The sequence below is a fragment of the Vigna unguiculata genome, chromosome 10, assembly GCF_037176805.1.
Source record: "Vigna unguiculata cultivar grain cowpea cultivar isolate G323 ecotype 2 chromosome 10, ASM3717680v1, whole genome shotgun sequence".
NCBI classification, from domain to species: Eukaryota; Viridiplantae; Streptophyta; class Magnoliopsida; order Fabales; family Fabaceae; genus Vigna; species Vigna unguiculata.
The window spans coordinates 2,145,495-2,166,015 of NC_140801.1; the positions used below are offsets into that span (position 1 = coordinate 2,145,495).

Here is a 20,521-nt window from a genome sequence, read left to right on the forward strand (position 1 = left end):
TATATATATTTCAAAAAAGCGACATGATAAAGGTTCTATATTTGTTTATAAACTAATTTTAACTAACAAGAAAATAAATTTCGATAATATTTTTTATTTTCACTCTTGAAATTTTTCGTAAAGAAACTCGTTAAAACAAAGTGTAACAACCAGTTTTTACCAGTCTAGAAGAAATAATTTTACGATGATAAATATTTTTATTCCAAGTTAAGTTTACCAATTTATTATCGTTTTAATATTTTCTAACTTTTTTTTTTTTACAATTTTTATACTTTTTTCGAAAGTTATTTCTTATCATTTTCTCAAATAGATCTTATTTACTTGGAGATGTTTCAATATATTTAGTAATTTTTAAATAAAAAAATAATTTAGAGCAAGTTTCTCTTTTTATAATAAATTTTTTCTACATCTTTCCTTGTTGGTTTCAACTGTGAGTGTGGTAGGATTTTACAGGTTGTTGAATCAGCTGAGAAGGATGCTATTTTGGTAGGGACAATAATATTTTGATTACTAAATTTTGACAATTTTCTTATAATATGACTTATTTTTTAAGTGATTTTTAAATATTAAGAATAAAAAAAATAAAAATGAAAAATCACTTAAAAAATAACACCTAAAATTGTAATAGAAAATTGTCAAAATTTAATAGTGAAAAAATCAATTTCCATCTTGGTAGTTATGAGTTTGATTTCAAACTAATGAAGGGATTGTTGTAATGTAAAGAGACTACTCTGGTAAGCGTTGGGGGAGGTTAGTGGTTTGTGAAAGTGAGAGATTACAACTAAATTCTAAGCATGCTTTTGGACTAACACAGTAAAAGTGTACTATTTGTGTAAATTAAACCTACATTGTGTTGTTTGGGAAAAAAAATGACAGTGTACTATTTGTGTGAAAAAATCTAGAAAATTACACAACGATTTTCTTTAAAGTAAAGACGGATATTACCCTATTGGAAAAGACTAAAAACATGATAAAATCATGTAAGATAAGTAGACACAATGAGAAGTATATACAGTATGAATGACTCTACAAAAGAGCGGTGACATAAAGAAAATGACGTGACAAGAGCACGAGTCGTGCTATGGCCACACTTAAAAGTGTAGAACATTGTTGACGTCCTCCTCTATCGTAATAGAATGAGGAAATTTCAGAAATCACATGTCTTCCACATATTGTAGAACCAAATTCGGAATTCACGTGTCTTCCTCAAAATTGTACGACCAAAACATGTGAATTATTGGACATCAAATGCAGTGTTGTAGCCTCTACAAACAAGTAACTATCAAACATCATGCTGTATGTGTTTTTTTCTGCATTATAGACGCTTTCAGTTACAGCTTTTGGTTGTGCTTAAATGTGAAACCATATTAAGATATTAACAACACTTCTTATTTGATCAATCCTTCTTTTGATTTTATAGTTTTTAATAATTAACAAGTTTCAAACAATGGTAGAAAAAAATGTGTTGTTTAGTATTTCTCTTTGAGTAAATGTGGAAATAAAATATAACTTTTATGTTAAATAGAAAATTAACACTACATTTTACTATAAATTTACATTTGAAATAGAGGTTTCTAAATGAAAATCACTTTCGAGCTAGTTAGCAAACAGTCACTCGTAAATTTAGTTATTAACCCAAGCAAGTTATGCAGAAGTATAACTCAGAAGAAGACTAAAAATTAAAAGTAGACTAAAAATCAAACCTGATTTTTCATTTTAACTCAGAAGAAGTATCATATACAAAAAATATATATATGTATAAGTTTGCTAGATTTTCAGAAAAAGTAATGCTATAATGTTTTAGTATTTAAATCAACTAATCCTGCATGGTTGATTCCACCCTAAGCAGGACTCTGCTAACCTGATTAAAGCGTAGATGCATCGCGAGGGAAATTGTAATTACCAGAAAACTGCAGGTTACTCATTCTTTCTTGTAAACTAATGTAGGGTACTCTGGATTCCACATGTTATTCTTCACAAATTCTGCAAGATCATCCTGCAATTCCCGTAAATAGAAAAAATCCATAACTTTGAAGTTTTGATATATAAATACTAGCATTTCATGTTGGATGAGAATAAACTACTCTTGCGATATAATAAGGGAACATTGATGCATTTGAAGAAAGTACAAAACAATTACCGGAAAACAATGAAAGCCAAAGAAATAAATGGTAAAAAGTAGAGTCAACAAAAATTCAGATTAGAACCTGTGGAATTTCAAGATCCTCGAAGACAAATCAATCTCACATACACTAGTAAAGGTCCCATTTGGTTTATCAGGAGGTAATTCACATTTTCCCATCTTTTGTTACTAGAAAGTGGGAAATCAGAATGCAGATAAACCAATCTCACATACACTAGATAAGATAGTTACTGATTTATTTTCGTAACAACTAAACCTAATCTGACCAACAGTTCTGTCTGGACCCTTGTAAAGCGTGTCCTCTTGAAAAGTTAATTCCAACCACATTATAATATAGATTACAATGTTATTGTCCTCGTATACTAAGAAAACATTAAATATTCCAAGCAAAGAAAACTTACCTCGCTAAGTTTCTTTAGCTCCCTAGCATCCATTCCATGATATCCTTCAGCTAGGTCCTCCTCCAACGCTTCTTTTATAACAGCTGCGGCTACCTTCTCTGTAATATCTCGAATTCTACAAAAAATATGTATTAGTTTTGAGAAAGATGCTGCTCCTTTAGAACCATCTCTTATAGCCTACAAACAGCAAAGAAAATGCTCATTTATACCTGGATGTTGAAGGGAAAATAATCCCTTTAAGGACCTCCTCTTCACTCATATATGTAGCCAGACTTCAGTTTCCAATGATATTAGGCAGGGCAAAAAAAGAGTCAAAACCAAGGAAAGACCTCAACACTTAAGGGTGAATAAGCTCATGCACGAATAAATAATTACCAATGGCATGGAAAATGTTAAGATGCCTAAATCATTATTTCTAACGTAAGACTCAAGCTTGAAAAAGTAATCGTTTAAATCTTAAATTTAATCTGGTCGGGCTTCAAATGGCAAAATATGCATATGCATCTTCTTTATCAATTGCTTCATCTTTGTCAGTCAAAGGGGACAAAACCTTATGGTGTGGTGCTTTTATATTTTGAAAAATAATAAACTCATTTATACAAAGAGGGGACACTGACATATGAGGAAGGAGAACAAAAGGTCATACTTAAATTGTAAAAAATAAAACAGAGAACAAAGGACATCTCAATGAAGCAAAGCTACCCAATGCCGCATGGTGACTGAAAAGGAGTGAAAACCCCTTAAACCCCTTAAAATCATGTGTTTTAAACTAAGTAAAAGCCAACTCTAGTACATTATTCAAAGTAGCTACTCGTCCAAAGAAATCTCTTTAAATATGCAAGAATTATTTTCAACCAAAAGCATTTTAAGGGTAGCATAAATTGTTCATTGTAACAAAAATTTATGTAGTTCTACCACAACTAGTAACGCTACTTATAAAAAATTGGCAACATTGTCCAACATAATGCCAAACAAAGAATTTCATAAAGGAACAGGAGAGCAACAATGTAAAAAGAAATGAGGAACTAATTCAAAGCTATCACCTCCACTCATAACATACATACGAAGAGAAATGACCTCAACATGTCATTGGTATTTGTTATAGATATGATACAATTATATTAGATATATGATTTGATTCTATTAAATAGGAGATATATGTGATTTGATATTAGATAGAGAGATATGATATGATTTGATAGGAAAACAATCTTAGATATTGATTTTGTTTCTCAGTATTGTATATTTCTTTTAGTATAAATAAGAATACTCATGTATACACTACACAGAATTCATTATATTCTTTCTCGATTTCTCTTTTCTCAAAATGGTACCATCCTGTGTGTTTTTTCACTAATCCTTTCAAGAATATTAATACACTGTCGTATATAAGTAGAAGTTAACCTTAGAGGGTGCGTTTAACTTCCAATGAGATTTATCCGAATGGAAGGTTTCTCTATTCCAAAGATGGTGTTAGAAATATGTAAACCATTCCCGTGCCTATACTCTGCAACCACATGGTCTAGAGGTAGACCCTTGATGACCCCATGTTCTTCTAAATATAAGTTAAATTACAATGCAACATTAGGTGGGCCATATATTATTCATACTTCAAGCCCAAAGAACTCTTACATGCAGGGTGTGTTGTTAAATAAAAACATTCATGTCAGTCATGTGTCTTCACTCAGCATCATAAACTTTAGTGAGTGATGATTCATGAAATGGTGTGAGAAATCGTGCAGGCAGTAGAAAATAATTGTGGAATTATTTTCCTGATTCCAAAACGAAACAATACATGGGTACTCAAAGGAAAACATAATCCTAATTAAAAGAAAAAAACTCCTGAAATAAGACTTTTAAATGAGAGTATAAAATGTACCAAATAAATTCCTAATCCCAATCCCTTAATTTTATGGATTTCTTACAACTAAAACTATATTTATTATTTATTGCACACTCTCATTCATCACATTTAGCTACATCACCACAGTTTGATGATCCCATTCTATTTGTTAGAATTGGGTTTAAAGTCTAACTCAACCCCACAAAATCGACTTGTAAGGTGAGGTTTGCACCTCACTTATATACTATGAATTGGCCTTATCTCCAATCGATGTGGGACTTCCAACACACCCCCTCACGCCGAGGTATATTCATCTCGTGCGTGGGACAATAAATTAGTGGGTGGTCTGTTAGCGGCCCGATATCGGGTGGAACATAATGTCCAAGAAATCTCGCTAGGATAGGCTCTAACCTGGCTTTGATACCATGTTAAAAGTGGGTTTAAGCCTAACTCAACCTCACAATGGCATAGCCTTCAAGTTAAGGGCGAGGTTCAAACGAAGAAAGGCTTATGGTAGATACCTAGGCACCCAGAGACGAGGAAGGGCGTAGTAAGCGACGAAATGCTTCGGGGAGTTGAAAATAAGTGTAGATCCGGAGATTCCCGATATAGGTCAACCTTTCGAACTGCTGCTGAATCCACGGGCAGGCAAGAGACAACCTGGTGAACTGAAACATCTTAGTAGCCAGAGGAAAAGAAAGCAAAAGCGATTCCCGTAGTAGCGGCAAGCGAAATGGGAGCAGCCGACCTTATCTCTAATCGATGTGGGACTTCCAACACACCCCCTATTCATCTCGTGCGTGGGACAATAAATTAGTGGGTGGTCCGTTAGCGGCCCGATATCGGGTGGAACATAATGTCCACGAAATCTCGCTAGGATAGGCTCTAACCTGGCTCTGATACCATGTTAGAAGTGGGTTTAAGCCTAACTCAACCTCACAAAACCAGCTTGTAAGGTGAGGTTTGCACCTCACTTATATACTATGAAATGGCCTTATCTCTAGTCGATGTGGGACTTCCAACACTATTTGTGGACAACAAAATTTATTTGATACTTTTCCCGCTTAAAGCCTATTTTGGATTTGATGTAATTAATAATAGAAGTACTTTCAGAAATTAATAAATCTAGTAAAACATACCGCTCAGCCGCAGCTTGTAGCATGCCATCAGAGATTATCCTAGCACCTGACAGAAGAGTTCCGAGACCAATGCTGGAACAAAAGAATATAATTAAAATAACATTAACTGTATATTGTAAAATATCATAGGAAACTGTGAAGTGTAAACTAACCCCGGAAAGAGGTACATGTTGTTTCCTTGGTTGCAGTGGCCAATATGACCATTTCCTGCATGATTACAAGAAATTGTCTTTTTGAGTTCCCCTTAACTGAGACCAAGAGAAAGGATAACAAGATTTATTTTCTACCACCAAATTACTTCACCAATGTGTAAAACATACTTTATGCACGTTGTAGAACAAATATCATACGAAACTGTAAAGTACAAGGCTTGATTTATACACAAAGAAACAAACTTATTCAAAATTAGTAGATTAATAAAAAGTTAGAAAAAGAAACGAAATCCTTGCCAGCTAGTTTGCTTAATAAATTTAGTGATTGTCAAACTGCATTCCCATCATGGTATTTCATCCCCCAACAAAAATGTGTCCAAGATTAATTGGTTGAAAACTGGTAAATTAGGATAGAAACCATCGAACAAAATCACAAACTTGGTGAATCAATCTTATTAAAGGCTGGTTGAGAAATTGATCTACTTGTCACACATAGTCAATGCACGCATAATTCAAAAGAGACTCATTTTAGAGTTGTTTATCCCATTCTACAGTACTTGAAAGGAACTCTTGAAAAATGAATTCTATTTATAAAGGAAAATGAGATGCTCTTAGAAGCCTCTTAGAAGCCTACACAATCGTTGACCATGCAGGTTCTGTAAACACAGAAGATCTAGCTCTAGATATTGAACTTTTTTTGGAGAAAATTTAGTCACTTGGAGGAGCAAGAAACAAAATGTTGTGAGAAGATCAAGTGCACAGGCATAGTTAGAGCCATGGCATTCGGGATTTGTGAAATACTATGGTTAAGTTAACTTTAGAAGACCTAAAGATTGATTGGAAGAAGCCTATGAGGCTGCATTGTGATAACGAATCAACAGTAAATATAGCACATAATCGAGTGCAATGCGCAGAACTAAGCATGTTGAAGTAGATAGACATTTCATAAAGGAGAAATTGGATAATGGGACATTATGTACACCATTTGTACCCTTTAGAAATCAACTCAGGGATGTATTGACTAAAGGGCTTATTAGAGTAATAGAATGTATTTTGTACAGCTGTATGTTTTCTCTATTCTGTTTAGTTGTCTCTATGACAGCTCTAAGGTTTTGTGGTTACCAACTAACAAAACCAATCTCTTATAAATACTCTCAGTGTACATGACTTGAATCAGTTCAGTATCAATAAAATAGTTCTGTTCACTTTTCATCTTCTCTTTCTGTTCTGATTATCTAAGAGGGCTAAGTGGTGCACATTTCAATCTATTGTTGGCAAGTTGGGAATGAATGACATCCATTGACCAACTTGAGGGAAAGTGTTAGAATCCCTTGATTTATGCTGCAGTTAATATTTTCTTGTTCAGTTTTCATTGCCTAATAAGGAGATTTAATTACATTCCATAATTAGAAGGACAATTAGGAGGATTAATAGGCTGACAGCATATCTTATATTTATTGTAAAGGATCATTGATCCTGAATTCTAGGGATAGATTGTATCCATCCTAAATCAGGATTTTCATTTATTAAGTCTATGTATTCTATTTAAGAGCAATTACTCCTACATAAATAATATCAGAAACAGCTTTTTTGACAGTTACAAAAAAGATTTCTTTCTAGCCTTTGGGTTAAATACTTTTCCCTTTTTACTCTTTACAGATTTTAATCCTAACAGTAGGGACTAAAAGGGATAAAAGTGATGTGCTAAGGGACTAAAAGGGATTAAACATGTTACGTGTGGGAACTAAAAGGAGACGTTTTTACGTATGGAGATTAAAAGATTTTTTTTTTTTTTTTTGTAACTATAGGAACCAAATGATTAATAAAACAAACTCAATGTACATTTACTTTAAAATGAAAAAACATTCACCCAAATTAAACATTAACGAAGAATTTGAATGTGTACCTAATTATAGGGAGTTTGGTTCACTATTCTTCAAAAAGAAAATAAAGGATATTGTTCCAATAACACTAGGAATCCTAGTCTGCCTATATGAAATGAGTTTAAAGACAGCAAGCAACAAGCGAACAGTTTTATTATCACTTTTCATGTTATGTAATAAACATTTAATATACAAATATTCTGCAGGGGATTCACAAACTTATACCAAGATCCACATTACTAAATGGACTTCCACTTGCAAAAATAATGTTGTCACCCAAAATGGAGAATGCTTCTTCAGCAGTGCATTCAGCTGTCAAAAAATGAGGGAAGTGGCATACAAACTATTAAAATCCATGTTTTTAACTTCCACCGCAAATATCAATTAAGAAAAAAAGAAACACATACCATTCTTTGTAGGATTTGACATAGCAAATATAGCTGGTCTCGTTGATGTTGAATCCTTGAGGGCTTCTAATACCTGAAGGACAGGATGTCTGTCAATGGTATGTTGAAGAAAGAAATATAACATAAACATTTATGTCTATGAAAGCAAGAAATAATAGGCCATTTGTTAAGAAGTAGAATTATTCTACTTCTTAACACCATTTTTCACTTGAATTTTTGTTCAGTTTATACAAAAAATACAAGTGGTTGTGCTACTACTATGAAAGGGATCAAGATTTTAAAAGATCAGTAAAAGGAACCAAATGTTGGACATCCCATATCGACTGGAGATAAGGTAAGATCCCACACTAGTTGGAATGTGATTCAACCTTAGTCTGTAAAGCTTTCTTTCATTAAAAGGTTGTATTGTGGTCTATTAGAGGTTGTTGGAGGAAATGCTTTAAGTTTTGTAGAGATATTTATTTTAAGGTGTCACATATTTTTTGAGAAGGAAATGTTTGTGCCGATAAGTTGGCAAGTTTAGGCCCGTCTTCTAGAAAAGTGTTTAAATGGTATACAGTTATGTCATCTTCTATAAGTTTGGACTTTTATCATAATAGGTTTCTTTTTCCTTTGGATAGGGCTTCTTAGCTATTGTATAGCTTTATAGCTGGCCTGTTTTTTGTTTATGGGTGTTGGCTGAGTCCTCCCATGAGTTCTTTGTATCTTTCTTTTTGTTTTTAATGATATTTTCATTTTCATGTGATGACAAATGATAAATGTCTTCGGGTGTCAGCCTAGCTGAGATGCCAAGGATCATAGTGATGCCTAGCATGAGGCTTTTATTTAAAAAAAAGATGGGTGCAAACCTCACCTTACAAGCTAGTTTTGTGGGGTTGAGTTAGGCTTAAAATCTATTTCTTAACATGGTATCAGAGCCATGAGTTAAAGCCTATCCTAACGAGATTTGTTGTTTGTTCAGCCTATTGTGTCACTTGTTATCAGGAGATTTGTTGTTTGTTGGGCCTACTGAGCTGCTATTAGACCACCTATTAATGTCTAGTCCTATGCTCGAGATGTATATACCTCGGTGTGAGGGTGGGGGGGGGGGGGGGGGGGAGGGCTATTGTGCTAGAGATCCCACATCGACTATAGATAAGACGAATTTATAATATATAAGTGAATGCAACCTCACCTTACAAGCCAATTTTGTATGGTTGAATTAGACTTAAAGTCTATTTCTTAGCTCCAAACAACATTGGGTAATAGATTGATGGAAGCAGCATAAAACATATCTGCAGAACTTCCCCTTTCAAATTTCCTTCATTTTTCTATACAAACTCGAGACGATAGAAAATGGATGTTGTAAATAATAGATTAGTAGGATAAAAATATTCCCAATATCTCCATCATAATTAGAAAAAAATATCTGCAGAATCCTCCTATTTAATTTAACATATTTTTATTCCCTTATTTTAAAGGATTTGATTATTAGAAATAAAGGTGATGAGAGTGTAAATGGTTTGATTTCACTATATTTAATAGTTTGATTGTTATCAACAAAATAAGCTTTTATTTTCTTCCATAGCTCAAGTTGGTATTAGAGGCTTCAATTTTGGGAATCTTGCTTCCACTACCTCATTAACGAAAGCCACTGTCATTGTTTGCCTTCATCGTTGAAGTTAGTGGTGGGCTAGAAAGGTGTACCCCACTCTAACAGAGACAACATTGACATATACATCGTCAACACAGTTGCCGCACACGGTCACATTCCACCACTAGGATTGACAAGTGTAGCTCATGCGCCTTGCTTGGAAAGCCCATTCACCACCACCATAGACAAGGTTGTCTAGACCTCCTGTGCACATTCTAACGGGTGGCAACATCTCTTTTAACTTTGGTTTGAGTAGAACTGAATTTGTTGGTTCTCTTTGTTACGAAAAAAAGCAACAAGAGTTGCATCACTGTTACAACTTTGTTGTGTTTTTTCAACACCTGATATGAAAGATTATAAAGAGGAACCTGATCATATGAGAACAATGATTGAATCAATGACTAAGTCCCCTACATCATATACCCTACCCATGAAAGGTCAAAGTACATTCAATATATTTGGCCCTTTGTCTCAAGGTGAATGGATTCTTGATTCAAGAGCAACTGATCACATGACTTTATTTGCTAATTTCTTCAATTTGTATGTCAAAATGACTAGAGAATAACTCATTACAGCTGCAAATGGTGGAAGAGTACCCATATGCAGATCTTGGAATATAACTTTAGGATCATGTATTCTATTAAAAGATGTTTTCAATGTTGCACAACTGACTAATATGTTTTTATCTCTATAGAAAAACTTACAAAGGATTTGAACTGTTCAGTAACTTCTTATTTACTATGTATTTCAACACCTTGCCACGATCTATGATTTTAATTGCTAAGGAGCAACATAGGTTGTATATGTTGGAATCCAAGAGCCCAAAGAAAACAAAGGTCGGAAACATGGGGTATTTCCCAAATATGCCTCCATCATAAAAGATTTGGACATCTCTTATTCGACCTTATAAAATCCTTGTTCACTAAATAGTTTGTTGAGTCTTTCAAATGTAATATTTGTCAATTGTCAATTCATCATCGTGCATCTTATCTCATCTACGATAGAAGAGTAATTTCCCATTTGATTTGATTCACTCTAATGTTTGTGGACCTTTTTTAGAATTTATTTATGAAGAAAAATGGTTTATTACTTTTATTGACAAATGTACTCGTGTCATGTAGACATATTATGAAAAGTAAAACTGATGCCTCTCAAATATTTGTTAATTTTTTTTTCTTGTCTAAAATATATTTGGAGAAAACTTCAAAGGAAATAAGTTTGATAGCAAATTATTGGGATAAAAGTATTGTCCATGTCTTCAGAATCTCCCTATTCATTTCAACATATTTTTACTCTCTTATTTTAAAGGATTTGATTATAATAAATAGGGATGATGAGAATGTAATTGGTATGATTGTCATCAATAAAGTAACTCTTTATATTCTTATATAGTTCAAGTATTGATAGATGCCATAATAATTCAACAATCTTAATGAAATAAGCATGCAATGAATAATGAAATCAAAGCTTCAGATTGTAACCTCCTTTGAAAACAATCCTCCAACAGCTGATAATCCTAGGAGGACATCGGGCTTCACTTGCTTGACCTGTTACCAGAGTTCAGTAAGAATGTAAGCAGTCCAATAGTTACTCATCTAAAAACTGGAAATTTTCAAAGAATTATATTGGACTATAAAATATTAAACTAGGAGACCCTAATAGATAAAATGAGAGATTAGAGAGCTTTGCTATATTAATTTTTCTATATATTACGCTTTGTGTTTATATCATACACAATCCCAGAATATTTTTTAAATTCATCTTGTCCTTTATTCAATAAAGAAAAACTTCACAGCTGTAAACTAAAGGGTGTTTGTTATGTGTGTGCAATTTTCTGTAAATATATGGAAGAGAAGGCATAGAAACTTATATTAGTTGAGCTTAGCATTATAGACAACAGAAAAGAGAGGTAACTCATGAGTTGTGACAATTCATTAAGTTTATATTCAAATGCTAAGAATACGTCCTAGAAAATCGGATAATAATAACTGAAGAAATAACTGTATTGTTTTCAAATTTTTATTTTTTCTGTATGATGGCTTTTATAATTCAAATTAGCCTCTAATGCAATATTATCACAAACCACTTCCTCGAGGCTTGCTCCTTCTCTCAGTCCTTGGCGCTCAATTTCTTTCAAATTTCTTGCAAAAGGAAGGGCATCTGGATCAATATTTTCACGTCCTTCAGAGATTAATCCCTATATTTGCAAAATCAAAAAGAAAATTGAATATCACATGATCAAAATATATCATTACGGCAGCGTAGAATCCACCTTCATGCAATGAGTTTGACAATCACCACAAATACACTTGTTGGAGCTTAACTATAAATACACTTGTTATTCTTGCTCTTTTAGAAGTTAATGAAATCTACACAATTCAGTTTGTCGCAAAATTCTGAGTTTCTCTCACATTGATAAACTACTAGTGATGCAGAGTCAAAAGAACAGTTCCCTACCTATCCAAGCAACTAACTAACTCATCCATTTACGCATGGTATGATGATTTATAAATTATGATGTTAATAAAGGGTTAAAAATTATGTTTAAAGTTATATGGCCCAATTTCTCAAACCATTTATCATAAATTGCATCCATAGTTGTAAAGATGAAGGCATATGAATATATAAGGGATACGAAGTCTTTGAAAATCTATGATAAAAGTATTGTGAATTATATGCACAAACAAATGTTTATTAAAAAAAATTAAACAATGTAGATTCATATAAAAAAACCATTGAAGTTAAACAGAATAAAATGTTTTTTCTGTTTGAGTTCAAATCTATTTTTCCATAGTATCATATCATTGAAGGAAATTTTATATATGGCTTTCACATTTTGTGTAGTTTCAAAATTTTTAAAAACATTTTATATCATTTCTGTCAATGCTTTTCACACACTGCTGCTATGAAACTCAGCCCAGAAATACATATCTATGCAATAAAATTCGACATGCATAAGTTATGCTTTCCATGAAAAATAAAATTTAATTACTACAAAAGCCTAAAATGCATCTAATAAGGACATCATGATAAACAGTACCTTTGCATCGACAACCCAAAACTGACTTTTTGCACTCTCAAAAGCTACTTCATTATTACCCAACATTCTTGCCATTGTTTTTCTGGCTGCATTAAGAACCCCAATTCCAGCACTGCAGTATTAATAAAATAACCAAATTACCAACAATAGCCTTGGATATGAATGTCCTACTTCAAAAGGATTTAGCTATGAGAGAAAATATCTTTATTGAATTAAATAATTTGAAACAGTACATTAGCATATATATATAGAGAGAAAAGATCTTTTGAAGCTGAAAATTTTGAATATCTTGAGTCATCTTTTGTCCCTTTAATACAAGAACCGTCTCATACTACTCTTGGTATTCTTGATACTTCTCCTAGTGCCTCTTTTATGGATAACCCTGAAGTTTCACCTACTAAGGGCATCTTTATTCTCGAGTCAGGGTCAACTCTAGAAATTAGTTATGTTTCTGAAGTTGCTCCTAACAAGGACATTTCTATTTTGAGTCAAGGACAACTCCAAAAATTAGTTGTCCAAAGAATTTCTTCTGTATACAATATTAGAGGAGACAAAAGCAACCTAACATGATCCAAGAACAACACCAATTATCTAGTCCAGGGGTATGTGTTCCTTCTTTTGGCACCCTTGATCCTTTGGAAAATCCCATGAATATTAATTGTAAACCTATACTTGATGACTTACCCATTGCTTTGAGAAAAGGAAGTCGGTCTTGTACCAAGTGTCCTATTTCTCATTTTGTAACTACTAAAAACCTATCTAACAGAAATCCTCTTTGCCATTGATGCAATTAGAGTCCCTACTACAATTCAAGAAGCATTGAAGGATAACAATTGAGTTCAAGCCATGAATGAAGAGATGAGTGCCCTAGAAAAAAAAAATCAAACATGGGAAATTATTAACCGGCTCATAGATAAGAAGGCAGTAGGATGCAAATGGGTTTAGATTGTAAAGTATAAATCTGATGGCACATTAGAAAGTTGAAAAGCAAGGCTAGTTGCTAAAGGATCTACTCAAACTTATGATGTTGATTATGAAGAAACATTTTCTCCCGTGGCAAAAATGAATAATGTTAGAATCATTCTTTCATTGGCAACTTATTTTGGCTGGGAATTACAATAATTTGATGTGAAAAATGCTTTCTTGCATGAACAATTAAAGGAAGAAGTCTACATGGAAACTCCTCTAAGTTTTAGACCTATTGAAAATAAAGTATGCACGTTGAAGAAAGCCATGTATAGACTCAAGCAGTCACCCCATGCTTGATTTGGTAGACTCACTCAAGTTATGATCCCCATGCAGTATCGACAAAGTCAAGATGACCATACTATGTACATCAAACATTCCCAAGAAGGAAAACTTACTCTAATATTGGTCTATGTTGATGATATGATTGTTGCAAGGGATGATGAGCAAGAGAAACAAGTCTTGAAAGAAAAGCCTGGTGCTCAGTTTGAAATGAAGGATCTAGTAAAATTAAAGTACTTCATTGTCATAGAAGTTGCTTACTTAAAGAAAGGCATCATTATCTCCCAAAGAAAGTATGTTTTTGATCTTCTTACAGAAATAGATAAGATTGTTTGTAAGATCAATGGAGTTCCTATAGAACAAAGCCATAGAACTAAGAGTGATGAAGGCAATTCTAATGTGAATGAAGGCCAATATCAAAGACTTCTTGGGAAGCTCATTTACTTAGCTCGCACCTAACTTGGCATAGCTTATGATGTGAGTATAGTTAGTCAATTCATGCATGACCAAAGGGAGAGACATTTACCAGTGTAAATAGAATCTTTCAATATTTGAAGAAAAGTCCAGGAAGGAGATTATTGTTCAAGAAGTATGGAAAATTAAAAATGGAATTGTATATGGATGCAAATTATGCAGGGTCTATCACAGATAGGCAATCCACCTCAAGATATCGCATGTCCTTGGGTGGAAATTTGATAATCTAGAGAAGTAAAAAACAAAATATTCTTGCATTGTCTAGTGCAGAGGCTGAATTTCAAGTTATGGCACATGGGGTGTGCGAATTCTTATGGTTGAAAATTGTTAGAAGTGAGTTTTTAAGCCTAACTCAACCCTACAAAACAGGCTTATAAGGTGAAGATTGCATCCACTTATATATTGTGAATTGACCTTATCTCTAGTCGATGTGGGACTTCCAACATACTCCCTCACGCCGAGGTATATTCATCTCGTGCGTGGGACAAGAAATTAGTGGGTGGTTCTTTAGCGGCCCGAGATAATGGATGGAACAGAATGTCCAAGAAAGTTCGCTAGGATAGGCTTTAACTTGACTTTAATACCATGTTAGAAGTGGATTTTAAGCCTAACTCAACCCCACAAAACCGGTTTGTAAGGTGAGAATTGCATCCAGTTATTCTAAATAATCTTAAAGTGGCACATAAAGAACCTGTGATTCTTTAATGTGATAATAAGTCTGCTATTAGCATTACTCACAGTCCAGTTCAATATGATAGGACCAAACACACAGATAGATTGACACTTTATTAAAGAAAAATTGGATAATGGTCTTATCACTACTCCATATGTTCCATCTAGGCATCAATTAGCAAATTTGTTCACAAAAATGTCTTTTCACTGAGCGATTTCATAATCTCACATGCAAACAAGGAATGATAGATATCCATTCACCAACTTGAGAGGGAGTATTGTTAGTAGGATATTAAATGTTGTACTAGAGGTTGTTAGAAGCTAGTAGAAGGTTCTAGATCTTTTTTGTAATTATTACTTTAGGACAAGTTTCTCTATATATAGATGCTAGTGTACTATTTCAAATGAATCAATTTGAATAAAAATCTTCTTTCTTTTATATTAATTCTTTCAAGTTCAACTTTATAAAATGGGCTTGTAAAGTGATGTCTGCATCCACTTATATACTATAATTTGACAATATAATCCATGTGGGATCTCCAACAAGTGTAAATGATTGATCAATACATGAGAGTTTGGTTTAGTGTAATTCAATCCCAACAATTTATCATCTTTAAAATGTGCACTTGCTTTTGTTGATTTAAATTTTGTTTCCTAGCTTAATTACCAAAATCAATTTGAAATCAAGAATTTGTGAATATATTTGCATAGATTTTCTATTACTCAAATAAATATAATTAAAAAAAACTTAGTATCACATGAGTCTCTCTAGACACCGTAAACCCTACCTATCACTATTTTATAAAATAGGGAAGCAATAAAATTAGACTTTGTTTCTTGATTCTTCCTTAACATATCAATATGAGAGAAATTCAGACAATTTGTTCTTTAATTCAGTTATGAAAAGGACATCTAGAAATCCAAAATGTTTCTATAAAATTGTATATGTTATGAATGTATTGTATGTCTAATACAGACCACACAATATGTATTTATAATATTGAATAGAATCAATTACAATAAAGGCACATAATAATATGGAATCAATCACCCTAATTTACGAGATTATGTAAGGGTTGATTTCCTAGAAATTTGTAACCGCTGATTATATTCTAACCGTTTTTGTAGCTTAATCCCTTTTTATTGATGGTACAGAAAAACATTAATGCAAATGCATGTTTTAGAGGTCTTAAACAGCTCCTTAATTTATATTTCTGTTATGTGGCACATGTTTGTAAACGTTAGACCACTTCAATAACTACTTTCCTTTTAGATTTTTGGTTTAGACAGGAGCAAAACAATTATTTTTACCCAAACCTTCTGTTCCTTACCTTGCAGTTATCTTGTTTGGAGTGGCCCTATTCTCCAGTCTAAATATTTCAATAGAAACAAGGGAGCATAATGTGTCAACGTGTCTTTTACAGTTATCTGTTGTAAATCGTGCTGAATGTCACTTCCTTACCTACATTTGTTTTATCATATTTGTGACTTCTCTCCACAGCTTAAATGTTTAGACAGTTTTTCTTTTAAGCACAGACTGAGAAGCCTTTCCCCATCCTGGATTCCCTTTTTTTTTTCTGTTCATGTTTAGTTTTTCATTATGAAGGATATCCTGTCCTCCAGAAAGAGCTCAGAAAATAAGAGATCCTCCTTCAGTACAAAACAAAAAATATCACTTAATAAATGCTACTCAGTTCTTCACCATATCTATTGGAGAAACTCCTATAAAGAGACAGGTACTTTAATACCAAGGAGAAGCCAAACACCTAATATTATCATAATAGAGCCGTCATCCAAATAAGTTTATTTCCTATGAAACCATACATCTGAAAAAACAATACAAATCACCTTACATCAAATCATCAATTTTAGAGGAAATAGACAGCTGTTAACTAAAAAAATAATCAAACAGAACTAGAGAGGAAAATATACGAAGTAAAACTATACTCCCAACAATTTTGTTTGCAAAATCTAATGGTTGCATCGCAAATACCATTCATGGGCTCTTTGAGGTCCATAAATCCCTGATTTACAACAGAGGAGTATGACATTATTTAATTCATCTAGTTGACCACAACTAGGGGAAAAAGTCAGGCGCATATGGTCTCTTCAAAGTTCTCAAAGCTACTCTATTAGTAACAAGCTTGGCGCATATGATTTGTATACTTAGAAATGTTTCCACCATTTTCAAGTGACAGGATATATCAATTATGAGATTTTTCTAAATATTCTAGCATACCTTTCACATTTCAATATATATCTGAATAATTTGGTGAGCAGAGATCTTTTAGATTAAATCATAAATGGTCGTCCTTTCACATGACAAACTAACCTTCCAGCACCAGCAACAACAATCTTCTGCTTTGGGAAGTCAATCATTGGTCTTCCTTGTGCCCTTACAGCACCTAAAAGTCCAGCAATTGCAACACCGGCTGTTCCCTGCATGGAGAAATTTGCACATTAAGAAAGTGAAACAATCATGATAGGGACGTCATATTATGAGGTGTCCTGGCCAGGCGACCACTGCACCAATGAGATCGCCGCCATTGGAGTCCAGATGCAGTTGCTGGTCTGAACTGGAACTCCGGCGGCAGCGGTGGTTGTTGTGGCAGGAGTGACAAAAAAAAATTGTCAAAAGAATCTTAGGCTCTAGATATCATATTGAATATAGTGAAAAACTAAATACACATAGGGTAGTGAATTTATAGTAAAGAAAATATGGATTAAAAGCCCAAAATACAAATAAGGATAGGAAATAATAGCAGATAAACAGAAGATAAAAGATGAAAGATAAGATATCTAAAGATATCTAACAACCCCCTTAATAGCTATCTTTTCAGGGAGAGTTGCCCATGTTACATATCAAATCATGAGTGCTTTAAAATATAGTAAAGTACCATCATCTACTCAAATTATGGTATAATTCATCGACAATCAAATAGATCACAAGAGATTTCATTTGCCAAAACAAGCTGCAGCGAGCCCATACCTAAAATATAGTGAACATCAAGATTTGTTACTAATTGTTTGGTCTGTAGACAATTCTATTGATATCTTCTAGGTGTAAAACAAAGGGGCCTATCCTTCAGACTCTTTCTCCTGAACTAGGGTAAAGTAAACAGATGGACCACCCTTTCCTGTCCAGAAAGTGGATCCCAAAAAGGTTCTAAGATTCAAATGATAAATGGCCTATTAACTTATTGAGGCTCTATGTTGTTTTCTCATCTGACTCTAAATCATTCTTAAATCTGAGTTTAAGTACTTCATAAAATAATTGCTACTTTGTTAATGTAAATATTGTCACCTTAGGACATTTTTGCTTACCTGGCACATCTTATAGTTTTACTGAAAACTTGGAGTTAAGAGTATACGATAAAATGAAAGCACTATTTATCTTATCATTTCATTTATTTTATTTTTCCATATATATGGATATAACATAACCACTAGTATGTATACATCTACAACAACAAAAGAATTATCTCACTTGGTGAGGTTGGTAACACGGACCACACAACACAAGGCCATTCAACAGTAACACGGACCACACAACACAAGGCCATTCAACTTGGTTAAAGATTGAATCTTCAAAGATAATTCATCATGAGATACTTGTTAACATCCTTCAACATCTACTCCCTCACTAGAGCTTCTATTTCAATAACCTTTGTATGTATCTAAACGACCTTAACTAATTTTTGTCATCTTTTCTTCAATCGTGATTACATCAATACCTATTATTTCTTGTGTGACTACACATACATCTTAGCATTCTCACCTTTTGTCTCTTCTTCCTTAAAAAGCCCAAATCCACTATCATAGAGTATAATAAGATAAATAGCAATACATTAAAACTTGCCTTTAAGGTTGTTAGGTAATTTGCAATCAAAAATAGCCCTTGATGCCTTCCTCTATTTTAGTCATCATGCTTATATTCTCTTGGACATCCTCCATAAGTTTTCCATCATTCTGTGATATCCATCCCCAATATATAAACTTCAGAAACTTATGGCTTGACATATTACAATCACAGATAACCCATCCCTTGTATTTTAGCCATTATGCTTGCGTCCTATGTGTGACATCCTGATTAATTTATCCATTATTTTGTAGTTATATTCCCAAATGTTTAAACTTAGAAACCTATGAAATGACATTTACTCCCATTTTTACTTCCAAGTCATATTCCTCGTCTCTTGCCAAAATTGCATATATTGTCTTATTCCTATTTATGTGAAACCCTTTGTTTCCAAAGTCTGTCTCCAAAGCTCAAGTTCAAAGTTCACTGGTTGTCCTTTATTCCTCAATAAAAAATTTATCATCCCAAAAAAGCTTGCAGCTAGGGATAATCTTTTGTATGTCCCCTGTATGCGCATACGACTAGATTAAACACATATAAACGTATGTTAAGCCTTAGCGTACTGATAGACATACATCTAATTTAGAGAATATCATTAAAAATCAGCTGCCTCTTTATTTTGTTTTATTTATTCTTTTGTTTTGAAAATATTATCAATGGTTTTAAGAAATTTTAATGCATTAATGACTAATGAAATACTTTTATAATCACATTTATTAAAAATGAACAGTGATTCAGAAACATCATACACAAAATTCCCAGATACAATTAAGAATTAAGAATTAACAATATTTTCTAAGATCACTATATAAAAGAAATTCTACCTGCACATCATCATTGAACATTCTGTAAGTATTTCTGTACCTCTGTAATAACTTAAATGCCCACTTGCTTTGGAAATCTTCAAACTGTGCTGGCACAAAAAGTTAATAGCCTTGTAAAAAAATGAGCTCTGTGAATAAAATGCAAAAATAAAACATGCTGCTATTTTTATTGTGAATACCTGCACAATTACATTTGGCCAGCGGGTAAAGACAGCCTCCATAAATTCATCAACAACAGCCAGATAATCATCACCATCAAGACGATGTTGCTGCAATCCCAAATCTTATAAAAGAAAAAACCAATCATGTTCCGTAGAGTCAACTCAACTCGGTTTATTTAGAAAGTTTAAGATAAGAGATGATATTATACATATTGTCAGCAATCATATTTTATTATTCTATATTTAGCATATTATAATTAAAGCGTATAATGCAGATATCCCTAAGGGATCTGATTACATTTAGTGTTGTTATTACATTTTCAAAATTAGTTATCCAATCTTGTGTGTGTATATACATATATATATATATATATATATATATATATATATTTGATGTACTCTTAGCAATAAAATAATTATATCTACCCTAATATTTGAGATGGCGTTGCGCTGAGATCCTAAGAGCCACCTCTGACTGCACATCCTTGTAAGAAGTGGATTTTAAGCCTAACTCAACCCACAAAATCGGCATGTAAGAATTAGGTTTGAGTCCACTTATATATTGTAAATTGATCTTATCTCTAGTTGATGTGAGACTCTCAATACACCCCCCTCACGCCAAGGCTTATATATCTCGAATGT

General features: G+C 33.1%; 1 protein-coding gene across 2 annotated transcripts in view; it reads right to left on the reverse strand.

Moving 5' to 3' along the window:
* Nucleotides 1–1,691: 1,691 nt before the first annotated feature.
* The window catches only part of NAD-ME1 (NAD-dependent malic enzyme 1), a 36,785-nt gene continuing 17,955 nt past the window's right edge, over nucleotides 1,692–20,521 (reverse strand). For both annotated transcript variants that reach the window (XM_028051578.2, XM_085668295.1), the window contains 13 exons: nucleotides 19,898–20,001; nucleotides 19,719–19,802; nucleotides 17,368–17,474; nucleotides 12,642–12,753; nucleotides 11,685–11,798; nucleotides 11,083–11,148; nucleotides 7,969–8,041; nucleotides 7,787–7,873; nucleotides 5,679–5,733; nucleotides 5,527–5,598; nucleotides 2,754–2,816; nucleotides 2,545–2,659; nucleotides 1,692–1,996 (listed from right to left, as the gene is read on the reverse strand). In XM_028051578.2, coding sequence (XP_027907379.1) covers nucleotides 1,922–1,996; nucleotides 2,545–2,659; nucleotides 2,754–2,816; nucleotides 5,527–5,598; nucleotides 5,679–5,733; nucleotides 7,787–7,873; nucleotides 7,969–8,041; nucleotides 11,083–11,148; nucleotides 11,685–11,798; nucleotides 12,642–12,753; nucleotides 17,368–17,474; nucleotides 19,719–19,802; nucleotides 19,898–20,001 — 1,127 coding nt within the window. In that variant the 3' untranslated portion in view covers nucleotides 1,692–1,921. The remainder of the gene's footprint in view (nucleotides 1,997–2,544; nucleotides 2,660–2,753; nucleotides 2,817–5,526; nucleotides 5,599–5,678; nucleotides 5,734–7,786; nucleotides 7,874–7,968; nucleotides 8,042–11,082; nucleotides 11,149–11,684; nucleotides 11,799–12,641; nucleotides 12,754–17,367; nucleotides 17,475–19,718; nucleotides 19,803–19,897; nucleotides 20,002–20,521) is intronic.